At 57.8% G+C, this 18868-nt stretch overlaps 1 protein-coding gene across 8 annotated transcripts; it reads right to left on the reverse strand.

Moving 5' to 3' along the window:
* Positions 1 to 894: 894 nt before the first annotated feature.
* Positions 895 to 17013, reverse strand: EXOC7 (exocyst complex component 7). Of its 8 annotated transcripts, XM_053660749.1 has the most exons (21): positions 16880 to 17013; positions 16619 to 16684; positions 15276 to 15460; positions 14975 to 15080; positions 13163 to 13385; positions 10889 to 11056; positions 8427 to 8519; positions 7448 to 7516; positions 6325 to 6470; positions 5916 to 6068; positions 5531 to 5629; positions 5150 to 5212; positions 4826 to 4892; positions 4067 to 4105; positions 3267 to 3332; positions 2904 to 3024; positions 2630 to 2725; positions 1794 to 1857; positions 1507 to 1548; positions 1275 to 1408; positions 895 to 1067 (listed from the first exon to the last, which is right to left on the reverse strand). In XM_053660749.1, the coding sequence occupies exons 1-21, from the start codon at positions 16937 to 16939 to the stop codon at positions 965 to 967; spliced, it is 2163 nt and encodes a 720-aa protein (XP_053516724.1). In that variant the 5' UTR covers positions 16940 to 17013; the 3' UTR covers positions 895 to 964. The 8 variants fall into 8 exon arrangements, with proteins under 8 accessions (XP_053516724.1, XP_053516733.1, XP_053516731.1 ...); XM_053660758.1 differs by lacking the exon at positions 8427 to 8519; XM_053660756.1 differs by lacking the exon at positions 7448 to 7516.
* Between the last annotated feature and the right edge of the window lie 1855 nt (positions 17014 to 18868).

The following is an 18868-nucleotide window of genomic DNA, read 5'->3' on the forward strand; positions in this document are numbered from 1 at the left end:
GAGGGAAGGCCATAACGGGGGTCTCTGGGAAGAGGCGCAGGGAGGTGGGCTCTTCCCTAAGCCTAGAGGACCCTGGGCTACCCTGAGCTCTCCCTTCCGTCAGCACACAATCCACGAGCATGATATAAAGCCATCCTCCAGTGCACCCCCAGAGTCTGTCTGCATCGAGCCCAGCTGCTCACTCTTGTCTATGTAGGTGGGCCTCTGCCCCCCCAACCCCCACTCTGCTCCTGAACTCAGTGGTGGCCACCAGTCACCCAGCTGCCCCTCACCCCCCCGCCTAACTGCTCTTCCTGCGACCACTGCTGCTTGGCCCTGGGCCAGGACGCACGGGGACCAGGAGACACGGCCCGAGAGTTGCACGGGGCCACCAGAACTCCTCTGCACGGTTGAGGTGTGCGGGGCCCCAAAGGGAGGGAGGGGAGAGCACGCACTGCTGGGGACGGAGCCCCCAGCCTCAGGACGTGGCAATGGGGAGTGCGCTTCTGCACTGAGTCCAAGTGCAGTCGGCCCTGCTCGTGTCCCCTCCAGGCCCTCTGGTCGCCATGTGGCCAGCGCCCCTCTACCCGCAGGTCTGAGCTGAAGGGGGGGGCTGGGTCCTTAGCTCCGATGGGAGTGGGCAGCAGGGTTGTCCCGCCCCCTGCTGCTGTGTTCCCGAGGCAGCTGTGGGCACAGGTCTGGGTCTCCCTCTCTGTCCCTCCCTGCTTGGAAGCCACCGTGTGGCCCCTGCAGGCTGTGGTCAGGGACACAAAACCGAAGCTGTGCAGGAAGGCCAGCGCCCGGGAGAGCACTTTGGTAGAGGAGGGGGGCTGCAGGAAGAAGCACAAAGCAGGACCCGAGGGCCCAGGGACAGGGCACCTGTCCCAAAGGACATCAAACTCACCCGGCCCGGAGGCAAGTTAACATTGGTTTATGTGTCTGGTAGCAAGTTGGTCTGGGCAACCGGGCAGGGACGGGAGCAGCCTCAAGCAGACGTGTCAAAGAGGCGGTCGATCATGTCGCCCACCTGCTCCACGCGGTACTTGATGTACTTCTCGGGGTTCTTGGTGAAGGGCACGCTGCTATACCTGACCAGGCACTGAGGTCGGTGGGGAGCCCAGCCCCTCCCCTGCTCCTCCTCAGTCTGAGGCCCTTCGGATGGGGGTGCCCCTGAGTGCCGCCCATGCCTGGCCTGACACCAATGCCCAGGGTGCTGGGGTCGCCCAACCCCGCCCCATGTTTTCCTGAAGGAGAGCAGAGAGCCCCAGCTGGGGGTGTGGGGGCGTGGGCCTCACCTGTGCAGAAAGGCCCCGTAGGTCTCCTTGACGATGTGTTTCTGAGCTTGGCGGATCCTGTCCCTCTGCTCTGTGTCAGGAATGGCCCAGGCTTTCTGGGTCTTGCACAGTTCTTCAAGGCCGTCGTTGAAGCCCTGGCCCCCAAAGAGGCGAGAAAGGAAACAAACGTTTGAGTCTGTGTCGCTACAACAGCAGCAGTGGTGCCAGAGGAGAGGACAGGATGCCAGCTCACCTTAAATCGCTCCTTGATCATCTGCCGCTCCTTGTCCCGGAGCTGGGGGCCCAGAAAGCTTTCCTCAGAGCAGCCTCGCCTGCCCTGCTCCCTCCCACGACACCTTAGCACCGCCCCTGCCCCCGCCCCGCCCACCCCACCCAGCCCCGCCTTCACTCCTGTGCACTGATGGCCACAGGCACCTTCCACTCTCTCCTCCCAGAGGGCCTCTTGTCCTTTTCCCCAGGGGCATGACCAAAGTACCACACCTGCTAGACACCGCTCCCCAGCCCAGGCCTCAGGCTCACCTTGACTCCCGGTTGGAATACAGGTAGATTCTTTTCGGAGATGTAGTCAGTCACCTTTAGCCAACTGCCAGGAGGGAGAGAAAGCAGAGGGCAGCGGAGGGGCAGCCTCGGGCAGCTGCTCCTTCCTGGGCTGGTTGGGTTGTTGGTTTGTTGAAATCTCTTGATCTACTGCAGGGCAGTGGGGAGGGCAGGAATCGATCTGGGTCCCGACTAAGCAAAAGGCACCTGAGGTTTTTCCTTGGGAATAGAAAGCGCTTGAGATGGTTGCTTTTAAAATTACCAAGAAGAAACAGAACATTCAATAAACTGAACAAACGGTTATCGGCTACACTTCACGTCAGTAGCAGGGCAAGTTAAGACCAGACTCGGATGAGCAGGAAAAGAGGCAGAGGACAGATCAGGGGAAGGAAGAGGAAGGCACTTTCGGGGCAAGAAACACAAGGGGAGAGACACAAAAGTAGAAGAGGGAACTCTGCAGAGCGATGCTCAGCCAAGTTCAAGTGTCCTTGCAACCTTGCTCTTTGCTTGGGCCAAACATTCCCCACATCTCTGACAGTGAGCCCTTAGTCCAAGCCTGGCTCCACCTTCTGCCACAGGCAGACCACCTTCTGAGGAGGCTGGCACAGCAGCCCACCTGGGAGCAAGCGTGATGGGGGAAGGAGCTCCCACTGCCACCCCATGACTGTGACTACAAAACAAGCAGAAGACAGGGGTCCACAGGGCCACAGTTCCCCGTTACTGACCCCGTTCTGGCCGGGCCCGGAATCCTGAGACTCTGAGACGGAGTGTGAGTGGCAGGTACAGGGTGGGGGGAGAAGGAGGGCCCAGCCGCTCACCTGCGCTGGTAGGTCTGGATCTGCTGCTCAATGTGCTCACGGTAGGAGCGCTCGGCAGTCTTCTGGGTCACGGCCACCAGCTGGATCAGCTCAGACCTGGGGTGGGGCCAGGGACAGAGGGGAGGGGGCAGGATCGGCTCCCAGGGCCCAGAGGCTCCCGGCCTTGGGGCGGCAGCACCAGTGGGGCCTGCCCATCCCAGCCCACCTTTGAGAGCTCTACGAAGGAGCACACCCCCGCCCCCAGGGGCGCTGCCCACCAGCCTCAGCCACCTACTTCTCCAGGGCCTTGAGGATGTAGTTGTAGTTGTTGTGTAGGAAGATGGCGCTCAGAGCCGGGTCCTCGTACACCTTGGACTTGCTCAGCAAGTTCAGCTGCAGGTTGCCCAGGACTTTACCTGCCCGGGGAGAGAAGGGGCCATGCTCACATGGCAGTGTGGCCAAAATGACCCACTCCTGGGACCCACAGGCTCCAGAAACCCTCTGCCCAGCCCCGCTCTGCCCCAGAACCACAGGTTAGGTTGTAATTCCAAAGGTGGGGGGCTTGGTTGCGTGACTGGGGTAGTAAGAGGGCACAAAACAGGAGAGGGTGGGGGGCTAGGGACCGGCCACGGCTGCCGGCTGGCTGGAGAGCACTCACAGATATAGGTGCTCAGGAGGCGCTTGCTGAACTCCGAGTTGTAGCTGGTGGCCGAAGAGCTGGTCTCTGTGAGAGAGGAGAAGCCCTGCTGCCGCAGCTGCGGAGGCCCACACCCTCGCCGGCCTTCCCTCCACCCCAGGGGCAACTGAGCTCATGCTGGGAGGGGCCTCTGAGCCTGCCTTCCTCTGGCTGATGGGACAGAAAAGAGCTCGGGGCAGGGCTGGGTATCTGCTGGGCTCCAGGGCCCTTGCCTGCTGCACAGAACACTCCCTTGGACCCCTTCTGGAACCCAGCACAAGCCCCTCTATCGTGGCAGGGTGGCCCATGAGGAGCAGGCTGGCCAGCAGGAGAGGAGTGGGACACCTCCTGCCTGCCAACCCAGACCTGTGCTGGGTGGTACTTAAGGCCCAGCTTTCCCATTGGTCAACAGCAGGGTCGGAATGGGCTCTATGGCCTCTCCCCCTCTCCCACTCCCACCACCTCCTCGACCATGCCCTGCTGAACAGAGGGGATCTGCCTACGCAGAATGGAAGGCCAGGCTCGGGGACAGAAGGGGTGGGCAGGTGCTGGGCTAGGCTGGAGGGTGTACTCAGTATGCTGGAGACAGCAGGACGCTGCCCGGGTAACCTCGGAGACAGAAAGCGGAGCTGCGAGAGCCGGAAGCCCCCAGGAGGGACCCATGTGTTCCCCGACCCCCACTCCCCAATAGGTCTTGAGTCTGTCCAGTTGCCTGTCCCCAGGGAACCTCACTCACAGGGCTTCAGAGGGGGAGGTTGGGGCTGCAGAACCTCGCGGCTTACCTCGGGGGTCTAAAGGAATATTGTATGTGTCCCCAAGAACTACGGAGTGAAAGGCAGTGCGCAGAGGGGGGAAGGGGGAGACAAAGGCGGGAGAAAGATGCAAAGTGCAAAAACAGGTTAGAAACAGCTATGCCGCCCCGAGTCAGCAGACCACTCCCACGACAGCCGGGACCCGGACAGCAGTTCACACCTAGGCCAGCCCTGCGAAGACTAGGGACACCCAGGACAGCGGGGCCAGGCCACCCCAGGCCAGCGGCTGCCCCACGTCCCCTCGCCCCCAAATGGGGGGAGCAGACATGCTGGGCGGGATCTCGGTGATTGGCAGGATGGGCAACGCGTACGTATGCCGTCACACGCCAACCTCAGGAGGATGCCAGGCTGGCCGGAGATGCCGGCCTCCGTAGGCACCAGCTGTGTGAGGTTCATTAGGAGGACAGGCAGACACGAGAAGAGGCAGAGAAACCAGACAGAGGGTGGGGCAGAAGGGGCACCTGCAAACACCCGGTGCCCTCCCCAGGGAGCCCAGGGGCAGAGGTCAGCCAGGCGAGGCAGTGGAGCCCAGCTCTCTGGATGTTCAGCCCAGGGGCTGACCAGCCCGCTGTCCCACCACGGGCCACATCTCCACCCCACTCCACCAGCTGGAGGACTTCTCCTCACCAGAGGTGACTAGTGCCCACTGTGGGGCCTAACGCCCATCTCCAGGCGAGAGGGTGGAGGCGGGTGTTGGGCTGGGGGTCCCCGCTTGGAGGTGCCAAGTACCTTGGGAGGCCAACATGGCGCCCGCCGTCTCCTGGAAGTCCAGGAGCTGCTGCAGGAAGAGGATGGCCTGTGTGGGAAAACGGGTCCAGGGAGGTCAGGGGCCGGACCCAGAGGTCAGGTCGGCTCCCACAGTGCGCCCCTGTGACCATTCTGGGGCAAGTGCGGGGTCTGCCCGGTGAAAAGGGTGGCTGAGAACTTCCTGTTTCCCGCTCTGGGTTTGGCCTGCGAGGGAAGGCCCGGTCTGCTGAGGTGCCAAGCACTGCATGGCCCAGTCCTGGTGGCTCTGGGTACCCCCCGCCCCAGGTGACCGCGGGCAGCACCTACGTTGCTTGTGAGCTCATGCACGGTGCCGTCCTTGGGCATGTTGTACTCTTTGTCCGGGTCATTCTGTGGGGGAAACAGCCGGACTCCCTGAAAGAGCTGCCAGGAGGCCTGGGACCCAGCCCCACTGCCAGGCAGCCTGCTCACGCCGCCACTTCCTGGCAGACAGGTGTCAGGACACATTGAAGGCACAAAGGTAAGACGGACATGCCAGGAGAAGGGGGACAGGAGGTTCAGGCCTAGAGCCCCCAGAAAGAAAGGGAGACTCCCCCCGCAGGCTGCCCCACTCAGAGCTCCACTCTCTGAACAAGTTCCTCAGCCAGGCTACCGGTGGCCCTGCCCACAGCCAGCTGGCGGGGTACAGGGCAGGGAGGAGGGGTGCACCTTGATGTTGTCAGCGAAGTCCTCCAGTGCTTTGGCGCCCACGGTCTCCATGGAGGCGATGAGGCTGGGCAGCTTGTTCTTGGTACTGGCGGCTGTGCCCTGAGGAAGCACACGCCTACATGGCGGGCAGGCCCTGGCCCCTCGTCCCCACCCTGGCCGGCCACCCGCAGGCTGTGTGCATGCAGCCCGCCCACTCCCCGCTGCCTCCCACCCCTCTGCCCATGGGACTGCCTCTTCTTCACTCAGAGGACCCGTGAGCGGCTGCCAGCCCCCTTCCGAGTAGCGGTGAGGGGCAGAGAACGTGGTTCCCAGGGGAGGCCACACTGGGCAGGGCAGCAGGATCCCCCCTCCCCGTGGTCCCCTGGGCCTCCCCTCACACACACACCTGGAGCACCTGGTCAACCTCGGGCTTGGTCTGCTTGAGGTGCCGCAGGACGGGGAAGACGGTGAGCACCGCGGAGAAGTCGTGTCTCGCGATGGCTTTCCGGGCGGCAGACACGATGTTCTCCCCCTCCAGCATCAGCCCATCCAGTGCGTCCTGAGAGAGGGGCAAGGGCAACGCTCAGGGAGGGGGCAGGGTGGTGACAGCTGTTTCCCAAGGACAGCGAGGGCATCCGAAAGGGTGGGGGAAGCCAGTGTGCTTCTGATGGGGAGGTGCCAACAGCACACCACCGGGACAGCAAGGCAGAGGTGGTGGCTGTGCCTGAGGGCGACTGACAGCAGGCGTGGCTCCAACTCAAGCTTCTGCTGTGAGAGCTCCCACTATGACAGCTGGGCCCGGGGCGGGGCAGGACCTGTATCAGGGAGTCAAAGGTCTTTTTCTGGTGGTGCTCAGGGATGACCTCCATCAGCAGCTGGTACTCGCTCTGGGCCAGCTTGACGAAGGCGCTTATGCAGTGAATGTAGGCATCGGTCTCCACGTCCAGCATGTCGTCTCTCCCTGGTGGGACAGCAGTGCACTGAGCTGCCGGGCTGTGGACAGCCCTCTCCCTGCTGCAGGGGCATGGGTCCCCCAGCTCCTGGCCTGTGGCCTGGACTGGCAGCAGACAGGGAGGGCTGTTCCAGCAGGAAGCTGAGGACCGGCAGGCCTAACCAGGCTGGAGGGGAAACTGCGCAGAGCCCGGCCTGGCTTCACTTTTAGCTCTGCCTCGGACAGTGCTTATGTCCCAGAGCGTCAGGTGCTGGAGGTGGCAGGAGCCGGGCAACAGGGTAAGGAGGAAACTTCCCTAAATGGACTTCCTGGGTAGGGTCTGTCTGACCCCAGGACTGAGGGTTCTGGACTGGACTGGAGAGAGGGCAGCCAGGGACGGGCAGGGGGCAGTGTGCACGTCAAGGAGGAGGGCGCCTTGAGACAGACATGCAGCTCAGACAATGCTGGGTCTGCGAGGGCAGCTACCAGCCCTGGCATGCCTTCTGGAACATATGGGAAGGCCATGGGCTATGGCTTATGAGGTGTGAGGTTAAAATCTGAGAAGAGGCAACGTGAGCCCCAGAGAGCGAGGGCCCTCTGGCTGTTGGCGGTCCCAGGAGGAGACTGGATCCCACTGCTGGAGGCTGGGGCAGGGGCACCGGCCAGCAACGTAGTTCTATGTGCCAAGCGGTGGGCCCCGGGAGCCAGAGCTTTGGCGCTGCTGCTGCTGGAGCCGCTGTCAGGGCTTCCTGCTCCCCAAGGAGTCACCTTCCCTCCCTGCCTGCCTTCCAAGCAGCGGCAACTTCTCCCCTTGACCTGGGCCCTGAGAGCCAGGTGCGCACTCCCACCTGGAGAGAAGCAGGGAGACCTAGTTCCCGGAAGAGAGAGACTGGAAAGACAGAGGAGGCAGGTCTGGCCCATCCTCGCAGCAGAGAGGCTGGCTGGGCCCTCTGGTGACTGCTGTGGGGGCAGCGGCGGCTACCCTCGGGCTGGGCTGCGGTACTCACCGGCCAGCGGCCCGTGCTTGTCGTTCGGGGCCTCGGACAGGTGCTTAACTCGGAAATCATGCTCGTGACCTAGCGAGACGTCGGCCGCACAAACACAAGCAGCGTTTATCCAGGGGCTGGGCGGGCTGGCCCTTGGGGTTCTGGGAAGAAGCCCTTGATCTCCAGGAGGGGTGTAAGATGGGGTGTCGGGGAAGGGACACTGGAGAGGGCTCGGAGCCCCTCCTCTGCCTCAGGCCACCTTGGGAACAGCCCTTTCAAGCCCGACTCGGGGTGCCCCAGACCACCTGCAGAAGCTGGTTTCCCCAAGCCCGGAGGCCACAAGAAACCTGTGAGGACCAGGGACAGGTCTGAGGATTCTGACAGCTGCAGAGGCCAATGCCGGCCTCAGGGGTTGTCTCACCGTGGATGGGAGAGACACCCAGTTAGAGAAATGCCACTGCCAAGTGCAGGGGACAGCATTCTGCTTATGCCCCAGCATCATGCTTATGAAGGCAGGTCAGGTCCTCCAGGTAGGAGCTGTCCTTCCTCTTATAGGACAGAGGAAGAGACATGGCTGACCAGTTGCCTGTCGCCTTGCTGCACACACCCCCCCTTCTAAAGTTGGGGGTGGGGGTGACCAGGAGGCCTGGGACGCCTTGGTCCTGCCACTGCTGGTCTGAGCGTGAAAGGGCTGCCCAGGCAAAGAACTTTCTCCGAGTTTCAACAGGAGACAAGGACAGAGACAGGGAGGGAGGTGGGGGGGGGGGCCTCAGGGAGGGCAGAGCTGCCGCCAGCCAGATGGGGTCGGGCCAAGGCCACGGCCACGAAACCTGTTCCTGCACCAGCCGGAGGCAGTGGCACAGGGACCTGCAGTCCCCACCCCTGGTCCCTTCTCAGGGCTCCTCCCGAGGCCCTCCTGGGGGGCTGCAGGCTCTGCCCTGCCTTGGGAGCAAACAAACGGTGGAGGAGGGGGAGCAGGAGAGGAACACGGGGTGATTACCTTCCAGAGGAATGAGGTTAGAGCCCCCCTTTTTCCCATCTAGACCATGCTGGGAATACTGTTTCAGAAGGTTCTGAGCCTTACGGATCGTCCCTGTCACCAGAGCCACACAGAGAGGAGATAAGAAGACCTAGGAAACGAGTGAGAGAAAACAGCAGCGGCGCCCCCCCGGCCCTGGCCCCGGCCCCATGCCCGGCCTCCGACACCGCGCAGGCCCTCCCAGCAGACCCTTCCCCAGGGCCACCGGAGAGCCAGCAGACAGACGAAGGAATGGACACATCCCCCACGTGGGCCTTCTGGTTCCGCTGCTGACCCTTGTCGTTCTGGCTCTGAGCTCATTTAGGACGAGCAGGGGGTGAAGGAGGCGAGGGGCAAAGGTCCACCAGGAGGGGCCAAAATAAAAAGTGGCCCTATGACCACAATAAACAAGGGCTGGCAGGGAGGGGCTGGAGATGGAGCCCTCACACCTAGAGGGCATGACCTGGGGCCAGAGCCTGAGGTAGCTGGGAGCTGGGGGGCCTGAGGAGACCACCAGGCAGAGCTCTCCGGCACGCTCAGTGTTGGCAGGGAGCCAAACAGTAGTCAGCAGAAAGCAGCCCTGGGAGCTGGTGAGAGGGGAAGCGCTTCCTGGGAGGCCTGGGGACCCTGAGGCAGCCTGGCCCCGAGCACCAAGCACCGAAGGTCCCCACACCAAAGCAACAGGAAAAATCTCAAAAGCTGAGCCAGGTTAACAGAGTCACCTCACAGACAGGAGAGGGAGGGCAGTAGGAAAGGGTACATGCTTGTGGCATGGAAAAAAACAACAGTTAGTATCACAAGTAAAAACAACGAGAGCAAAACTGCAGCGCCCCAGCCGTGGGTCGGCCACCTCTGCGGAATGAGACACCTCAGGATGGGGGAGGGGAGGCACCCATGACCAGAGTTCTCTCTGTCCCCCTTCCCTGGAGACAGCCAGTCCCAGCCCCTGAGTCTTGGAGCACAGCCAGGCTGCTGGAGTCCTGGGCATGCCCCCAAGAAGGCCAGGCAGGGTGAGAGGGACAAGGTTTGGAGGGGCTCATTTCTTTCTGTTTGCACCACAACTAGCCACTGATAACCAAGTTTGGGGGCCCAGCTGAGCACCTGTCTCCTGTGTTCCCACTAATGAGCACATCAGATCCCTGCCCCACACCCGATCAGGAGCAGACGGGCCTGTGGGCCCGGCCATCAGGCACCCCGTCACCACAGACGTGAGTCTGGTGTCTCATCACCACCAACTGACCGAGGCCTCCCTACTCCCCTGCCTGAGCCAGGAACTGAGGTCCCCAGGCCGCATGCCCCAGGCCTGACATCAGTCCAGAGCCTGCCAGCTCCTGACAGCTCTCGAAACCCCACAGAGACCATGGGGACCCTTCCAGAGAGTTTTCCTCTTGGGTCTACAAGCCAAGGACTGATTAGGTCCCCGGGGGGCACCGCCTCCTGGCGGGCCCTGTTCCCGCATGGCCAGCCAGCACTCTTGGGCAGAGCACATTGGCCCCAGGGCCTCCAGGGCCCAACACAGAGCCCGAGGGGCAGTGAGCACGGCCGGCTGAGGCCCAGGTGGCCTCCCAGGCACAGCCCAACTGGACACGCAGAGGCACAGAGAGGGACCGACCATGTGCAGCAGCCAGGCCAGCTGGCGAGGTGCAGTCACCAGTTTTCTGGGTGGGCAGCCAGGGCACCCCCTGGAGGGGAAGACACAGTGCACTTCCTTCCAGAGCTACCCAGGCACCCTAACGTGAGCTCTACTCCACAGGCCACACCCACCGAGGGCAACATCTCTCGGCAGCCAGACAGAGCCGGGCGGGCCAGGCTGCAGCTACACAAAGGGGCACTGTTGACCCACACAGGCTACAGTCAGCTCCTGATAACCAAGTAGTGAGTGGGGGACGGGGTGGCCGGGAGAAAGACAGACAGGGAGCTGTTCCACCAGGGCAGCAACGACACACGGCCCAGGCCGCTCCCCCGCCAACCCCGCCTGGCGACTTCCCCACCACCAGGCCCTAACTGGCAGTGTGGCCTGCAAGCCAGACGGGCTTCTTCCTTTCTGGACTGACGGAGGAGGTGTCAGCCCCCACCCCCCCCAGTTAGGCACCACTTCGCGCCACCCTGGCTTTCTGGAAAGTGAAGTCTGCCCTGCCCCATCCCACGGCCTTGGCCTTGGCCGTAGCAGCACTCAGGCCTCCTGGCGGGACGATGGGGTGAGGGAAAGGGGCCCAGCAAGTGGCTGCGCCCTGGGACCCTGTTATCCTGTCCCCCCACATCTGTGACTCCCCTACCTCCAAAGACACTGATGTAACCCCTAGATCTGCTGAGTAGAAGGGAGAGCCTCACTGGATGGGGCCTTGCTGGCTGGGTGGATACTTTCTGTCCTGGTACCTAAAGCTGGGGTCACTCTGACAAGCTCTGGAGGGGCTGAGGGGGCTAAGCCCAGGGTGGCCACTCACCTGGCCGCTTGATGGGCTTCTTGGTGGGCGTGTCTTTCCTCTTGTTGGGGATGGCTGGGGAGTAGGGGACCCCAGAGGCAGAACTGCTCTTCCGGAAATGCTCCCTCAGGCCCCTGATGGAGCGGTCCAGCTGGCTGGAGCGGATCTGGTAGTAGACGTTCATGAAATCTGAGGACAAATGGGGCAACGGGGCTGTCCACTATTTCTGCCTGCAAACCCTTTCCAGCATCTGCTCTGGCTCACTGCCACCCACAGGGACTCGTCCCAAATCAGGCCGAGTCTTTCTTAAAAGGAAAAGTACACTCCAATAGGACGGACCATTTTTAAGTTTTGAAGCTACACTGTTTTTTAAGATAAAAAATATAAAGCTAACATTCAATGCAACTTGGTAAGGAGTCAAAGGGTGTGAGCAATTTACAGGAGGCAAAGGGACAACACATGCTGGTGAATGAAAACACAATCTTCAGCCGATAACAAAGTGAACATTTAAGAAAATAACTGGATGAGCCCTGGCTGGTGTGGCTCAGTGGAGTAAGCCCCAACCTGCGAACCAAAAGGTTGCCGGTTCAATTTCCAATCAGGACACAGGCCTGGGTTGCGGGCCAGGTCTCCAGTCGGGGGCACGTGGGAGGCGGCTGATCAATGTTTCTCTCCCTCTCTTTCACTATCTCTAACAATAAATAAAATCTTGAAACAACCACCAGAACACTGCGACAGCCCTGATGAAGAATGAACAGTGCGGGGCTGGCGACAGAGCGGTCACATCCCCACCTACCTGGAGAGGAACTCGCTACCTGACAATTGCACCTTTGTGAAAATACCCCAAGAATTCCCTACCTAAGAAAAGCAATTTACTCAGTGGTGCTCAGAGCAGTGCTGCTAATGAGAACTGAAAAGCTGGGGAGCCCCAAAATGCTAATGAGGAAAAGGGGACAGACTCCCGGTGCACCGCAGCACTTCCCCACAGACATGTCCCAGGGCACAAAACTGGCCGGGGCACTGGGGTGGTCTGAAGGGCCTGGACACGCCCACCGGCCTCCCTCTCATCCCAGGAGGTCCCCCGGCTCAGCACATGCGCCATGGTGAATTTGTGTGGTCAGTACAGGGTGGTAGGAGACCCACCACCAGGCATCGGGCTCGGGAAGGCGGGGACACCGGCGATGCACAATGAGGACTTGGTGCGTGCACACACTAACAAAGCATGGCAGGCTAAAAAGCTTGAAACTAGGTATTTGTTGGAATTTTTGTTTTCTGAAATGTTTGCTTAGTTGGAAGTTTTTGGTTTTTCAATCCGAGGGCTGGCAAAGGAAATGATGGCATTGCCACGCTGTGGAGCACCGGGCAGCCGTGTGCAGAACCCAGAGCAGATGCACGTGTACTGTAAGGAGCATTCACCGCCTCTCAGAAGTGACGGACATGAGCGCGGGCTGCGAATCAGTGTTGCTGGTTCCATTCCCGATCAGGGCACATGTCTGGATTGCAGGCCAAGTCCCCACTTGGGGGCATACGAGAGGCAACCACATATTGATGTTTCTCTCCTTCCCTTCCCCTCTCTCTAAATATAAATAAAAGTAAAATCTTTTTAAAAAAAGGTTTAAGTTAAAAAAAAAAAACACTGTGGGACTCGCATTCAGTGCACTGACTTCCACCTGGGAAGGAGGAGAGGACACACACACACACACACACACACACACGCACGCACTCCTGCAACTCTCTGTTGCAGGAGTCTTTGGAAGGGTCTGAGTCAACCTTAACAGTGCTCGTCTTCGGGTGGTAATGTTGTAGGCATCCAGGAAGTGAGGAGATGGAATTCTGCTTTCCACCTGAGGCTTTCAGTACTATTTGAGAAAAGTTTTTTCGAAGATTTTATTTATTTTTAGAGATAAGGGAATGGGGGAGAAAGAGAGGGAGAGAAACATCAACGTGTGGTTGCCTCTTGCACGCCCCCTTCTGGGGACCTGGCCTGCAACCCAGGCCTGTGCCCTGACTGGGAATGGAGCCCGCGACCCTTTGGTTAGCAGGCTGGTGCTCAATCCACTGAGCCATACCAGCCAGGGCTAAAAATATTATAATTAATCCAAAATAAAAAGGTAAAAAAACAGGAAAGTAAGGTACATAAAGAAAATCTTGGATTTGGCTAGATTCACAATTTGATACAAAAGCTACAGATTTATTGCCCTATTATTTCCTATTAAGCTTTTTATTAAAAAAAAAAAAAAAGGAAGCCCAGGAGGATTAAACAAATAAAGGGAGACCGCACCCCTCCCCTCTTACCTTGGTTGCGCCCGTATTCCACCAGCCAGCGGGAGATGCGGACCACGTCCAGGAGCACACCCTCAGGCAGGTGCTCCAGGGGCACCTCCTCCTGGACCTCCAGCTCCTCCTCGCTGCTGATCAGATCCAGGACGAGCACAGGGGAGACGACCTTGCTGTGCCGGGTCATCAGGCTGCGGAACTCGGACTCCAGAGACTCCTTCCCACGCTCAAACAGCAGCTTCTGCGGGGGGGGGGCCAAGGAAGAAAGGGAGGGAGAGGGTCCGCTGGCGCTTCAGCATTCAGCTAGCCCTCACCTCCTTCTCCTCTGCCTTCACTTCCTTGAACCCAGGCAGGAAACGCCAGGAGGGCTTCCTTGATTATACCTGCACCTCGTGTTCTCCCAAACTGTATGTTCACAAGTGAAGCCCAGAGTTTTATAAGTAGATGCTTCATAAATATTGGCTCATTATTTTCTCACTGCGCTATTAATTGGCCTTCTTGTTAGAAAAGGGTTTGCAAAAAAAAGAAATAGATAAATTGAACAATGTCGCATTAGAAGCTTTTGTGCTGTACATGATACCATCAAAAAAATGAAAAAATAACCCACAGAATGAAAGAAAATATCTGCATATCATCTACCCGATAAGGGCAGGTACCCAGGGCATGTAAGAGAATTGGAAACACGTTCACACAAGAGTGTGTGCATAGGGTTCACAGCGGCCCTTTTCATAACAGCCAGAGGGTGGGGCGCCCACCAAGTGAGCACTGATACGCATGCACTGCGGCATATGTGAACTCCACAGACGTTATGTTGAGGGGAAGAAGCGAGACACAGAAGTCACATGGCGGTATGATGCCATTGACATGAGAAGTCCAGAGCAGACCCGTCGACGGAGACAGAAAATGGACTAGAACAGCCAAATTCATAGAGACGGAAGGTGGAATAACAGTTGCCGGGGGCTGGAGGCAAAGGAGAGAGGGGAGCTAGGGCTTGATGGGGAAGAGGCTCAGTCTGGGCAGCAGAGGAGCTCTGGAGGTGACAGCAGTGACGGCTGCGCAGCCAAGTGAAGGCACTCAGTGCCACAGAGCTGTGCGCTCAAAGCGGGTTGAAATGCGGATGGACCCAGAGAAGGGACTATGCTACGTGAAGTAAGTCAGAGGGAGACAAGTACCACATGATTTCACTTACATGTGGAATGCAAAAAAACCAAAATAAATGAACAAACAAACGGAAATAAACTCATAGATACAGAGAACAATTGGTGGTCGCCAGATGGAAAGGCGTTAGAGGGACAGGTGAAAAAGGGGGAGGGGTTAAGAAGTGCAAATTGGAGTTACATAAATAGTCACAGGGGTGTAAAGTACAGCAGAAGGGACACAGTATTGTTGTAATCACTCTGCGTGGGTCAGATGGGCACTACGCTTATTGGGGGGATCACGTCATTAGATGTATCAGCGTCTAATAATCACCACACCGGAAACTAGTAAGATATTGCATGTCAACTGCAATTAAAGACCAAATTGTAAAAGATGGTTAAATTGATAAATTTTTATAGTATGTGCTTTTATCAAATGCATAAACAAACCACAAATGCATTTATAAAAATCAATGTTAAATTTAAATTGTACACGTGATTTATAATTCAGTTAATTTATACAAATGCAGTACAAATAATCTCTGTAATTCCTGAGGCGGAGGCCTTGAGGACTACTGTATTACATACTTCTGTTTGTCCTACTATGTTCTCCTTCAAGCTGCTCAGTCTCTCATGAGCCCAGGGCAGAGACTGGTGTCCCCGGACCCCTCACATTACCCTGCTAGCCCCTTACCACTTTGTTGAGCTCTGGGCTGTCTGGGCTGTTGTCCTGGAAATACTCCACAGCCTTCTGAATCTTGGCCATGCTCGCCAGGTACTCTTCCAGCCTACCTGTGGGGCTGGGAAGGAAAGGAGCCGTGTGAGCATGCGTGGATGGAAGATGAAGAGGAGGACCAAGGGAATGGCATTTGGAAGGGGAAAGAAGAGAATTAATACAGAGGCTCAAACATATGAGTATTCTACCCCTCCCTTCCAAGGCCTAGGGCCACCAGTCCAGGAGTCATTAAGAATGAGACCCTCTGGCCCCAGCTCACCCCTCCCTGATGATCTTCTCTGTGTCACTGGCCACATGGTAGTAGCTGATGACGTGGTCCAGGCAGGACAGAGTCTTCTCAACGTTCTCCTGCAGCCGCTGCAGGTTCTCTGTCTGCTTGTGCACAGGGATGATGGAGTTCTCCAGCTTCATCAGGCGGCTCTCAAAGGATGACAAGATGGACACCTGCGGGGGGACCCGGGCTCTCAGGGGTCACGGTTGTCCCAGTACTGCTGCCAGACACCCACCAGCCTTTGGCATTTGCGGCCTATTCTCTGGTTTTCTAGACAATATGCTCCGTAAGGGAAGGGACAGGGGTGTAGCTGTTCACTGCTGTGTCCTCAGCACCCACCCGGGCCCGACACACAGGAGGTGGTCCAAACAAACTGGATGAAGCTTGATTTGAAGGCCATCCAGCATCAACTGAATTCCTCCTAAGATAATCACCCCAGGATGGTTTCCCTTCCACCCTTAGGAGCCAAATCTTCTTTCTGAGGCTTTCCTAGACTGAACAGGAAGTAGTTCACATCCAGTAGCCACAAACGCATTGGGGCGTTTTCAGAAGCTTCTCTCTCTAAGGGTGGATCTTATGAAATGAGGACTAGGACCTTACCATTGTGTTACCAAATACACGCCCAGGTTTGTATTTACTCAATTGTGCTTTACAGTCCCCTCTAGAGGTAAAAAAGAAAACCCCTATTTGTCGAGCACCTATTGTATACCAGGTACTGTACAAGATGCATTCCCACGTGTTACTTCCTTTGACCCTCATGGCCCCACTGGGAGGCTGGCATTGTCTCTGTTTTATCAGATAAGTTCACCGAGGCTCGGAGTTACCTGTCCGGCACCGCACCACACACGAGTAAGTGGAAGGTGAGGACTAGCTCTCCCTGCCCCCCCCATCTGTCTGACTTCACAGCTCATGCTACCCCAAAGCCCTCTGGGGGTGATGGCTGAGTCCTGTCTACCTTCCGGGGTCTCAGGAGTGCTAACCCCGCCCTCCGCCCCCTCTGACCATCCACTGAATTGAGGATGACATACGAGCAACACCCAGCCCACCCATCTGTCTCAGGTGTCTGTGGAAGGAGAGGAGGAAGAATGGAGAGCTTGGGCAGAGAGCAGAAAGTGCAGGCCAGCGGGGGCAGAGGCATCCTCAGTGACGAGGTGGACACGGGGAAGGGAGCTAGGTAAGAGACATGCCACACAGTTGCTGAAGAAACCACCCACCACTGCCATCAGCACCCAAGCCAGAATCCCGGGCCTTCTGGACCCGAACCGTAGGTCGCAGGGCTCTCCTCAGGATCTGGGGGCCTGTCAGCTCCCCCTAGCCGAGGCGTTACTCACCATGTTCTTGGTGAGCTGGTCGCTCTTCTCCAGGCTGTCTCGGATGAAGGACAGCGTCTCCTCCTCCTGGGGGAGCGCAGGGAGTGCATCACCAGCAGCCCGGGCCGAAGACCACCGCACCGCGGGCCCAAGGCCCGGGCACCGTGCCCAGCTCAGTGCAGGGAATGCCCCGCTCACCCCCGCCTCTTCCCGGAGTGGACGCCGCAGCGCGGTCTCCGGCCCCGGCCTCCCCTCCTCCCGCGCCTCCCAGCCCCCGCCCACCTGCTTCAGTTTGTCCTCGATTTCCCGCCGCCGGGCGGACGCCTCCTGTGGGGGGATCATCCCTACGACCCCGCGGCTCCCACTCCCACGGTTTTGGGTCAGCGGCGTGCCTTCTCGGCTTCCGTCCCTGCCACACCCACTTCCGCCCTCGGCCCCGCCCCGGAGCGCGCTGGTAGTGACCCGCTGAGAGTGACAGGCGGAAGTGATCCTGAGCCTGACACTGAGACTGGCTGCGGCCGGCCGCCATGTCGGGTGTGGCGGGGAACTGTGGCCTCTGAGATGGCCCGGGCCCGGAGGCCTCCTTCAGCACTTCGCCGCTCTGAACAGCACCCAGCCCAAGAAAAATACCGCTAACGTCCTGCTCTATAGGCCTTAGGAAGGGACTTACCTATGATTGTGAACAAAAACTTTAAACTTTGTACAATGTCATTGCACTTTTGTAAATGAACTAAATACGAGGGGAATTGTCTCCTCGTATATATCTCCTAAAACCCAGAATTATCTTCTGGAGGGTGAGCCCCTTGTAGAGCACAGCTTCCCCCAGCTAAGTGAGTGTTCTACGAACCCAGCTGGATTAGTGCACCATATGGCGTTGTCGTGAGAGGCTGCGTTTGGTTTCAGTATATTTTTTGTGTGAAGACTCACGATGAACACATTTGCTGATCTCACGATGGGTGATAAGAGCGCACCTGCCCACACAGTGCTCAGTGTTAAGCAGATTTTTAAAGAAGATTTTATTTATTTATGCCCTGGCTGGTGTAGCTCAGTGGATTGCATGCGGGACTGCAAACCAAGGGATCACGGTTTGATTCCCGGTCGGGGCACATGCCTGGGTTGCAGGCCAGTTCCCAGAAGGGGACACATGAGAGGCAACCATACATTGATGTTTCTCTGCCTCTTTCCTTCCCTTCCCACCTAAAGATAAATAAATAAAATCTTTAAAAAAAGATTTTATTTATTTATCTTTAGAGGGGAAGGGAAGGAGAGAGGGATAGAAATATCAATGTATGGTTGCATATCGTGGGTCCCCTGCCGGGAACTAGCCTGCAGGGAACCGGCCTGCAACCCAGGCATGTGCCCTGACTGGGAATCAAACCGAGATCATCTGGTTCGCAGGCCCGCGCTCAATCCACTGAGCTCCACCAGCCAGGGCTCTGTTAAGCAGTTTTTTAAAAAAGATTTTATTTATTTATTTCCAGAGAGAGGGGAAGGGAGGGAGAAAGGGAAAGAAACATCAATGTGTGGTTGCCTCTCATGCCCCCTACTGGGGACCTGGCCTGCAACCCAGGCATATGCCCTGACTGGGAATCCAGCCACCGACCAGTTGATTTGCAGTCCTGAACTCAATCCACTGAGCTACACTGGCCAGGGCTGTTCAGCAGTTTTTAACTGAAAACGGCACGCTCCATGCCCTATCCTCCCTATTCACCTAATCTCTCCCTGCACGCCTTTCCCCCCCACCCCCCGATGAAAAAGTCCTGAAAGGGAAATGTTTTGCTGATATGGTGGAGGTAAAACAAACAAAAAAAATGGCAGAAGCACTAAAAGGCAACAAAACCGACGAGTTAAAAAATGTCTTGAGCCATGGAAAAAACATCTCAATAGGTGTATTGCATCAAACAGATAGTACTTTGACGGTGGCTGAAGTTTAAACATGTAAGAATAAATACACATTTTTTAAATAAAGAAACTCCGTTTTGGGCAGATTCCCCCGTGTGTGTGTGTGTGTGTGTGTGTGTGTGTGTGTGCTGTTTTGTGTTTTCTCAAGTTTCCTTCACCCAGTGTGATTTGGTAGCCAGCTGCCGCACTGAGAGCCTTCTGTTTGCCCATCTCTGTTACAAACACCTTCCTTGCTCCTTATCTTGTCTAATCCTCACAATAAACTTCCGAGTGGGGCACAGCTGAGGAAGCTCAGGTTCAGCCAGGGCTAAATCAACACAGCTGGGCAGTGGGTTCTCTGCTCCCCTCCCCCGCCTGTGGTAGCTCAGG

This window comes from Artibeus jamaicensis, unplaced genomic scaffold, assembly GCF_021234435.1.
Source record: "Artibeus jamaicensis isolate MK-2021 breed Jamaican fruit bat unplaced genomic scaffold, CSHL_Jam_final contig_2259, whole genome shotgun sequence".
NCBI lineage: Eukaryota > Metazoa > Chordata > Mammalia > Chiroptera > Phyllostomidae > Artibeus > Artibeus jamaicensis.

Excerpts from the sequence above, each read along its gene's own strand:
- EXOC7 (XM_053660749.1), bottom strand. The coding sequence starts at position 16,939 with ATGATCCCCCCACAGGAGGCGTCCGCCCGGCGGCGGGAAATCGAGGAC. Across the intron at positions 8,520-10,888 it reads GAAGCCCATCAAGCGGCCAG|GGACGATCCGTAAGGCTCAG; the intron begins GTGAGTGGCCAC and ends CTCTGGTGACAG. Across the intron at positions 4,893-5,149 it reads TGCATGAGCTCACAAGCAAC|GCCATCCTCTTCCTGCAGCA; the intron begins GTAGGTGCTGCC and ends TTTCCCACACAG.